At 36.3% G+C, this 10322-nt stretch overlaps 1 protein-coding gene across 1 annotated transcript in view; it reads right to left on the bottom strand.

The window, feature by feature from the left end:
• Positions 1-9390, bottom strand: part of LOC138059507 (RRP15-like protein) — a 14505-nt gene extending 5115 nt beyond the window's left edge. The window contains exons 1-4 of the mRNA XM_068905153.1: positions 9240-9390; positions 4854-4930; positions 3217-3291; positions 3033-3138 (exon numbers count right to left, since the gene is read on the bottom strand). Coding sequence (XP_068761254.1) covers positions 3033-3138; positions 3217-3291; positions 4854-4930; positions 9240-9318 — 337 coding nt within the window. The 5' untranslated portion in view covers positions 9319-9390. The remainder of the gene's footprint in view (positions 1-3032; positions 3139-3216; positions 3292-4853; positions 4931-9239) is intronic.
• Positions 9391-10322: the final 932 nt, after the last annotated feature.

The raw sequence follows: 10322 nt of genomic DNA, 5'->3' as shown, positions 1-10322 counted from the left end.
TGTTACATGCTGAGTGACAATACGTTTAATGATTCTTTCTATTAGCCTGGATGGATACAGGTTTTTCTTTGGGATGAATGTTAGTGACGCGATGTCATAATTCATATACACTAAAAAGAATAAGGGACCAAGGACTGACCCCCGAGGTACACCACACAAGATTTCCTTATAAGAGGATGAAATACCATTGAATTCAACCTACTGTAAACTGTTACAAAGATAGCTCTTGACCCATTCAAGGGCCAGTCCACGGATCCCATAATACTCAAGTTTACCAAGTAGAATACTGTGATTAATGGTATAAAAAGCTTTAGGTAAGCCAAGAAATAAGCCAGCCGTATGTTTTCTCTCATCAACAGCGGAGAAAGCAGAGGTAATTTTATCATGTAGATGTAACAAAGCCAAAGAAGTAGAGTGATTTTTCCTAAAACCATACTGATTTTTGGCCAATAACTTATGCTTATCAAGATAATAAATTTTATCAAACGAACATAAGCAAGCTTTTCTAAGAATTTGGAAAAAAATTGGTAGAACAGATACGGGCCTATAATTAGAAAATAAATTTTTATCATCTGATTTGAAGAGAGGAACAACACAAGCCAATTATTTTCATTTGGTCAGGAACAACACCAGAATTAATGGATAGATTAATAATATACATCAAAGGTTCAGAAATATAATAATTATTAATAGATTCTTTCACAGCCAACATTGGAACCTTGTCATGACCAGCTGTGGTATTTAAACGAAGAGAATTAGCAATTCCAACAATTTCAAAGAAAAAGGAGGAAAAGGAACGTTCAGGAAGGAAAGAGCGATAAGATTTATTAAACTGAAGTTGGTGTCTTTCTAGCAAGGGAGGGCCCCAGCTTAGTAAAGAAATTACAAAACTGGTTTGTAATTAAGCACAGATCAGAAATATCTTGGTTATTGGAATCCACAAAGGTAGAGGGTAATTTGTTAGGATGCTCAGTTCAATTAATAATTTGGTTCAAAATATTCCAAGTTCCCTCAATATTAGCCGTTAAATATTTCAACTTTGCTTATCAGGAAGGAGCGCTTTGCAAGACGTAAAAGAATGGTTCAATTTATTTCTATATCTCTTGTAACTACTCTCATTAAATGGTGTTGGGGACTTGATAAGAAATTTGCTGTACAACAAATTTTTCCTTTTTATGGACTTTAAAAGACAGGTAGATAACCAGGGTTTTTTAAGTGCATATTTAGATGCCTTGATCTTTTTTATGGGAAAACAGAGTTAAAAATCTCAGAATACGTATTAAGAAAACAGGAATAGGCTGTATTTAAATTGGTATAGTTTTATATATTTAACCAGTCAGTTGACCGTAGAAGTTCATGAAATTTCGTGATGTTTGCTTAATTTTTATCACAAAAGCTAACAAAGGACTTTTTATCATCATTATTTATGCCTTGTTCATAATGAATCGCAAAATTAGGCAAATGATCAGAAACATCTGTAAAAAAGAGTCCGCTATGTCATTATAAAAAGAATTTGTAAATACATTATCAATAAGAGAAGCAGAATGAGAGGTTATTTGTATCAGTCATAAGATCAAAGAAACAAACAAATTAGCATATTAACATCCAGAAATTCACCTATAAGACTATGTGAGTGGTAATTCATGAGATTCAGATTAAAATCACCCAACAAGTAGGGCAACTTATTTTCTTTTCCAATTTTAGCCAAAAGAGAATTAAAATTTTGAACAAAGTTAAATTGACATTGGAGTCTGGCGGTCTGTAGATGACAATATAATTATATTTTTTGATAAAGGGTGGCGGATTTCAATGAACAAGGACTCAGTGGAAGGTGATGATATGTCAGTGATAGCCAAATCTGGATGAGGTTTAAAATTTGGATCATTGTCAACATAGGGGATTGTGAATAAAATCATACCTCTGAATGTTAAAAGAATACCCAGAATCTTTAAGCCAGGTCTCAGTTACTCCCATTATAGAAAATTTACTATCAATACTTGCAAGAAAACTAGTAAAATTATCATAATTAGGGGGTAGACTACGTATATTTAAGTGAAGTAATGAAAAACAATTAGAGAAAGAGGTGCGCATTTTATCAAATAACTCATTAAATTGGTTTTCCGTAAAGTAATCGCAATGAGAAAAAATTAAAAAAAGAGTCGGGATCCAAGTCACTTGAGAACGCTAGATTTATATTTCCTGGAATAAGTGGATTAAATTTAAGGCTAACCAATCGATCACTATTAAAGTTCACAGTACCATTAGCAAGTTCATAAAATAATTGCAACACTAAATTCGTCATCATCAAGATGACAGAAAGGTAAACTATCAGCAGTGCTGGAAATAACAGTCGGTCATCGGACATTGTCCGACCAAATTTTGAAAATATCCGGCCAATTTCACATTATGATCGGACACGATGACTGAACATCTCACCAGCACATCTTGAGTTATCTTCTTCAAGCTGTTGTCAGTCAATAAATTATGTTTGGTCCAATTTGTCAAATGTCTGACCAAAATGAAGATTTGAAAGGACATATGTCCTGTGAATAAAGAAAAATTATTTCCAGCACTGATCAGTAGAAATATTGAAAGTAAAACCGATATATAAACAACTTATCTGGTAACATCGACAACAGTTAGTTTGCTTTTCAATGTTATTATTACATGTACTTTTTTAACAGTGACTTTTGTGTGCAGCAAACAGCTGAAATTATGGAATGAACAATCAAAAAATGTATGCAGAAAACAACAAAGGACATGTACGAGGGAAAACAGATGCTAATGCAAGAACAGACTTGTACATTATAAATGGACCCTTTTTCCCTTGAAAAAAACTTCCACGTTTTTCACACACAGCACCAAAAAATAGCATCATTCAGTGATTTGGGGAGAGAGAGGTCAGACTTAGTCTGACTAAAAGAACCTGAAGAAAAGTCATACAAAATAATAATGTTTGCCAGGAACTCTTCAACTGCATCTCAGTTTTTGCTGTTTAAAGTATGGAGTTTTTAACACCTACATGTATTTACCTCCTCGAGTAGCTATTCCTGCCAAAGTCCTTTCATAATCCACTGTTGAGCCATCAGGTTTTACTCTGTCTTTATTAAGCATGGCCTGGCGTTCTTGACTTTTCATCTTCAAGGGAGTTAGAAAACTCTAAGATAAAATAATAAGTGGTGGAAACTGAAATAAACAAAACCTAATCTAATTTACCCTTTTTGATGCTCTGTCTTCCTTCTTTTCTGCTTTTCGCTTTTCAATCCTCTTATCCTTTGCTAGCACAGGAAGCTGCAAAAAAAAAAAAAGGAAATTACTTTTGGTAATTAATTTGGTAAAATGGGATGAGGTGCCAACACCCACCTAGCCACCTCATTCCAGATCAGGTGTGGTCTCACCTCCACGGATATAAAAGGTCCCCAAATCAGTTTAACGTCAAACAAGACATACTCATCCTGAAAGCTTCATCCAACTACAACCAACACCATTTCTAAGTGCTTCTCTTTTTTCAAATAACAACCAGCCAACAAATGCTTATTATTATTTTTTTGCACTTCTGTAGCCTCTTCTTAAAAATATAAAATTGGCACCAGTGCTCCGATATACAGTAATGTAAATGCCTGCCAACAATCAATGATACCCACATTCGAATGGTTGGTTAAATATTTAATAAATAAATAATAAAACCCTTTTCCCTCCAGGAATGACACTTGTAGATTTTTACTCAATCTAAGCCCAGCTGATTTTACTCTTCAAAGGGGTCTGGATCAGGAGTGAAAAGGTTAACAATATTTGTCTGTGTCCAATTAAAAAAAAAATACGTCCCTACTAACCCTTCCCTCCTGAGAGTGACATTTGCAGATTTTACTCTAATGACAAATGATGGGTTCTGGTCCAGGAATGACAGGGTTGAGTGGGCCCTGTCTCACAATACTTCAACTTCACTACATGTATGTGGATCATATGATACTATTTTATTATTTAATGTCTTATCATACAGTGCATGTAGGTTCGATTATGATATCAAATTTCTAAAAATCATATTTTGCAGAAACATAAACATTATGACTTTAAGTATCAATTTGAAAAAGATTTAACCCATTGACTCCAGGGAGTGAGACTTGACAGATCTTAATTTGTTTAAGGCCAGACGATTTTACTCGTCAACTGGAAGTGCCCTAGGGAGCACGTTGGGAGTCAACAGGTTAAGTCCATCTAATTTTCGAAAAGCCCCTAAAGAGCACATTTGCAAGGTTGCAGCAATATTGTGACTTGAGCATGAAAACTTTAATTGGCCTTTTCTTGGCCTTTTACAGAGCTACAACTCAAAAATGTTTTGTCTGATTCAGCTTAAATTTTCAGGGTTATCTCAATACAGTTCAATGTACAAAACGGACTCTGTGTTTTTCAATTATTTGACGTGTTTTGATTTCATACTATACTTTGTCTAAATTCCTGGTCAAAAAACACGACTTCTAACTTTGATAAAGGATACATAATGCAAAACGCAAAATAAAAAAAATTGCCAACACCATTCAGCTGAAAGTTTATCTCAAAATCAATTGCTTAAGAAATTTTCAGAATAAAATTAAAATTCCTTGTAGCTCAAGCCTCTAGAATGGGACTACATGTATCTGTTTTTGCTTTGAGAACCTACCTGTAACATAGAAAAAGATAATTTTTAAACAAAAGAATACTTTTTTGGATTCAAAACTACATTTGAGGAGCATTAAAATGATGTTTGTTTCATTATCATAGATTAAATACAGCGTAGGAATGTTTTAGAAAACTGACACCTCAAACCTATGATGAGACCTTATAAATTCAATCACAACTTACAACAGTCATCATACCTTTCCCTCTGGAAGTTGCTTGTTCAGAATTCTTGCCATTGCATCTGCCCAGCCCTCATTAACTGTTTCAGGGTTACCTGGGTTGCAAAAAAAATATAATTATATTAACAAAGAACAAATCAGGGTTGTCATGAAGATTTGACATTATGATAAAAAGACAACGTAACAAAGTGAATTGCACTAGGACTTTCAGTATCCTCCTTTTACTACTAAATTGTTATTGTTGTGCCAAAAGTTCCACTATTATTAAAGTAAGCCTCAGTTTATCACTGAGTCATATCAATACACTTGGGAGTGTTGCTGCAACATATTCAAGTAAGTGAATCAGATGTGTTCACTGAACACAATTCATTTTATTTGTTCTTCATAAACTGACATGGTTCGATGCAAATTATAGTTAATTAATTTATGTAACACTGAAATGTGAAGTCCTGGGTTATATAACCTCAAGATGGATATACTACAGTTGCTATTAAATTTTGTTATTTTTTTGTAGCATCTATGATACCTTGAGTTTGTTTTGGAGTGTGCCCAGTTCATTGACTGACAACACTAATAATAATTTTTTCATTCATTGACTGGGCTGAAAACTCACCATCTTACATGTATCTCCTTCCAATAATAAAATATGTTGAGGCAGAAAAACAAGAGTTTACAACACCACTACACTGTCCATATATTATATCCCACCTCTCAAAGACAGAACTTAATTTCCAGGTTTCATGATCGGACTACCACATCCCCCAGATAACACTGATTTTCATTTTCCCAGAAAAGAAACTAGTAATTACATTAACTTATGAGTAACTAATGCACTGAGAAGATTGCTTTTTAAATTTTTTTTGTATACATAAATGCAATGGTCACTCTTCTGTCAAGGGTAAAGAATAAACTAAGACAAACTCTGAGGCAGGCACACTCATGACATTTTGATGCTTAATGCTGCAAGAGAACCGCCAACATACAGCCGGCAATCAGAAGGTCTGTGATAAGCTAATTATTCATTTCTGAAATAAAGATATGTATTTGAAGATGTAGTGAAAACTAATACTAGTTATTTGAAGTTCAGGTTATACATGAAAATGAGGAGATGTAGATGAAAAAGAGACGTGATCCTTGCACTTATCTGGACAATTTAGGCACTATTATTGTCTCTGATTGACACCCAAAAAGAGGTCATGGGTTCAAATCCTGTCGACGCCACCCGAAGCTATAACTCGCACTTCACACAATTATAAACATTTCTTTCCTTCATCAAGTCCTTCCAAGGAACAAATGAGCCCAACAAATTGACCTACTCCCAAATGAATGGCATCGTAGTTCAGTTAGTAGAGAATAGCACCAACATTGCAGACGTCATGGGTTTGAATCTTGTTGATGCCAACTGAATTTTTCAAGTGTCTATAATAGACAATAGTCTCATTTTTATAATACCTCCAAAGGATCCCCTATTCTAAAATAATAAATTATTGCTCAGTGTTACTTTGATTGTACTCTCAAAGAGATCAGGGAGCATCTACAGAATACTCCATTTTTGAAGCAGTGTCCAGGACTGTCAACTTTCCCGGATAATCCGGGACACTCAAAATTTTAGACCGTATCTCCTGATCTCAAGATTACGATCTGAAATCTCCCCGTTAAATGCTAAAGTTTGTCCTTTCTAGTGAAAATCAACTTACACAACAATAAAATCTAAAATACTTTGTGTTCTTCGAGTCATTTTAACATTGATAATAACAAAATAATTTCCATATCTTGCAAGCATTGCTATTGACAGATCCTAATTTAAGCAATAATATGATTGCTCCAACATACATGTAAACCAATGAAATCAAATGTTGCATTGCCAATGACATCTTATCACGCATTTTTTGACTTTTGCCTAGGTTGTGTGAGGCGAGGAGTGACAGTGAGTGACAGTGTACTTTCTTTTTGCATAAAGGACAATAATTATGACATCATCAGAAATGACGTCAAAAGTGTTATGACGTCATCTATCATCCCATCCCTATTAATTCTCAATATTTGAAGACTTTGTGGGTTGACAGCCCTGAGCATCACTGACGTGGATCTGCAGCTCGCCACTCAAGTTCAATATTCAAGGAACAAGTACATTGTAACGTTTATCTGTCAGTGGACTCATCGTTTAAGGAAGGTGCCGACTATTGTTATTGCACATACATGTACGTTCTGCGCATCTCAAGACACTCGGGTTTCCTATGGGTGATGCTTACTCATACAAGGATATTTTTGTGCAGTTTAACCCATTGACTTCTGGGGGTTCCCCAATGACTAGTAAAATCGGCCAGGGTGTTAGACAGAGTAAAATAACAAGTCTGGCCGGGTTTAGGTGTCAAAGAGTTAAAACTATAAGGAGAAAACAGAACTAAGCTAGCGCTCTCAGGAATGTAGATAGAAGCCAGCAGCCAGAAAAAGTCGCTGGTTATTCCGAAGAAATTTCCAGGTGATCAAGTAATTTGAGTTTTTGGGATTCATCATCTATTTTATAATTTGTGAAAAAAGAAATGTACTTCACTCTCAAACTGTACTGCCGAAGACTGGCCGTAGAAATGCCCCAAAGGTTGATTCATTACAAGGGTGTGTAAAAAGATCTTGAGTGTTTGGTAAAAAGCTCATTGGCCAGTGGTATGACTTTAACTTGATTAGCTACATGTAGGCTATTTTGCGGGTAAGGATCAATGGAAATCGTATGAAAGGTGAATGTATAACAAACTTGAATGTATTTCTGCTTTTCTGCTTTGTGTACATGAAGTAATGTAAACCTGCAGTTGTGTATTTCAACCGTGTCGAGCAACATACATATGTATGAACTGAAATGTCAGCGGGAAAAAGGAGGAAAAGTGATTCTGAAGAACTCGGTATAAAGAACTTCTTCAACTCTGCCGAGAGCGCTATTACGACTACAGAATCGGCACGAGACACCAAGAGCATGTGTTAAAACGAACTGACAAGATTTGTCTGAAAACATCATGAACAGCCTTGAATTTACCTCCTAAAATCAGGGATAACGCATTTATGAGTGTCTAAATTTCGGACCCTGCTAGAAAGGACACACCAGAGGCGTGTTTAACTGGGCCTTTCACCTGTCAAGTGCACATTACCGTCTTTACAAAATTTTAGCCACAATTCCCTGTGCTCTTGGTATCCAAAAAGAAAATTGGGGGTAACCATGCATTTTTTAGAGATAATTATGCTTCAATTTGGAAAAGAATGCCATAAATTGCTTTGTAGCTTTTTACAAATATTGTTGGTTAATTATCTCTGAAAAATATGTTATTACCCCCAACTTTCTTTTTGGATTTCAAAAACACTTGTCAAGATCTGCTTTTCCTGCAAATTCATAAACTGGGCAAAATTAACTTTGAATAGCCCCTATTGGAGTTATCAGCGGTTTTGCCACATAAACGAGGCTAAGAGGGTCATTTTGTGTTGAATTGACCCTTAAAGCTTCTTTTGCACATAGTTTTAAACAAAAGAAAATGTGCCTGCAGGCTCAACTCCAATAATGACATTAGTGGGCACTGCCCTTAACCAATTAACTCCTGGCAGTGAGAGTTTCACAGTAGCATCCCTGCACGTGGAAAATTCTGTTAGCAAATATACATGTATATGGGGCAGCCCAGTCAAAATGTGCCGGCAGACGGCGATTTTGCCAGCAACAACGAAATATCTGCCACCTACAAAAGTTCATCAAATTAATACAAGGTCTGGTGAATTGAGCCGAAAATTCAAGAAAACACTGAACACACAAACACTGAACAGCGGGAATACTGGGGCCTAGGGAAGCTTTGAACATGACATGGGAAAGGAGCCACATGAACAGTCAGCAGTCAAAGCTCTTGCAGTTTCCAACAAGATGGCGTCTAAACGAGTTCATGGAGACGATTCCACCGCTTCTCCAAAAATTTAGAAATTATTTCATAAGAGCTCAGGTATGTTGACTTGGAGACCTATAGTTTTGCATTTATGCAATGTACTTCTAAGGACTTGAAAAGTTTGATTAAAATAGTTGATTTCATAAGTACTTTTCCAATAAAGCTACTGGTGGAAAATAACTGGCCTTTTAGGGAAAAAGATCTTAGGTATGGGGATCTGTAAGCTGAAGGGGCTGAGTTTACCTCCTACGCCAGATACAACCATTTGAAGCCGAATTTTCAAAACATTTTGGGGGAAAAGGCCCCGGACTCTCATACCGGGCGACTACATAATATGTTACATTGTAGCGAGCGCCAGATGCCTTCTAGCCACTCAAACCATTTTGACTGGGCTGATGAGGAACTCTTTTCCTTACAGGTATTTTTTTACCATTCGTAAACGTATATAGCCTAGATTATGAATGGAAAAAATTAAACTTGTAACCCTAACCTTTACTCTCCATATCCTTGTTCAAATTAGAAAGTGATGATTCTGTTGCTTCGTTGGGACCGGACGCTGTGACCGCCATGTTGTTTTTGTGTATATCCACTGACCAAACATGACAGCGTAACGGCGGGCGAAAATATTCTTCCTTCCGATTCTCGCGAAAGGTACTGGGTATCATTAACTGCAACAATTAATAGGTCCGCAAATCACCAACGATACTACATTGCATAGCCATAATACCGTAGTTACAATTCCAGAAGATCTTCCACTTACTGACTCAGAGAAATCGGTTCTCAGTAAGGGCCTAAATTTTGTCCCTATTACTAAACGCACCAACGAATTTTCTATTAAGCAAGATGTTGAAAAATTCCTTCGCCGCATTCAGTTAAAAGCCTTTTTTTCACGACAAAGAGGATGATTCGGACACTTCTAACAAAGGCATTTTTGAAACACTTCAAGTTCGCAAATCTAAATGGACTCCCCCAGAGGGACAATTCGCCTCTTTAGATTTTTTCACCAAAAAATGCCGTTACGACATTCACAAACTTAATTCAATCGCAACACTAAACTTTCCAACTTGGGCGGCGCTTAAAAATCTTAGTAAACGCAACGACATAGTTGTTAAATCGGCCGACAAAGGCGGCGCGGTAGTTGTTTGGCGGTCCGCCCTTTACCAAAAAGAAGCTTTGCGACAACTTTCGGATACCTCGTTTTATGCCAAAATCCCTAAAGATCTCACTTCCAAAAATCAAAAACTTGTCAAAGACACCATTCAAAATCTTATAGTTAATCAAGAATTACCGGACACTGCCACTAATCTCATCATCAACACCCCTAGAACTTCGTGCATTTACTTCTTGCCTAAAATTCACAAACCCAACAAGCCAGGTCGCCCTATCGTTTCTGCCTGTAGTTGCCCTACCGAACTCATTTCTAGCTACTTAGACAGGATTATGACGCCTATCGTCAAATCTTTGCCATCATACATTAAAGACAGTACACATGCACTACAAATTTTCCGCGATTTCAATTTTTCCGGCCAAGACTAACTTATTTTCACCATGGACATTACATCTCTATACACAG

Source organism: Montipora capricornis, chromosome 8 (assembly GCF_036669925.1).
Source record: "Montipora capricornis isolate CH-2021 chromosome 8, ASM3666992v2, whole genome shotgun sequence".
NCBI classification, from domain to species: domain Eukaryota; kingdom Metazoa; phylum Cnidaria; class Anthozoa; order Scleractinia; family Acroporidae; genus Montipora; species Montipora capricornis.
The sequence above is the reverse complement of the archived record's forward strand: the minus strand, read 5'-3'. Positions and strand labels throughout refer to the sequence as shown.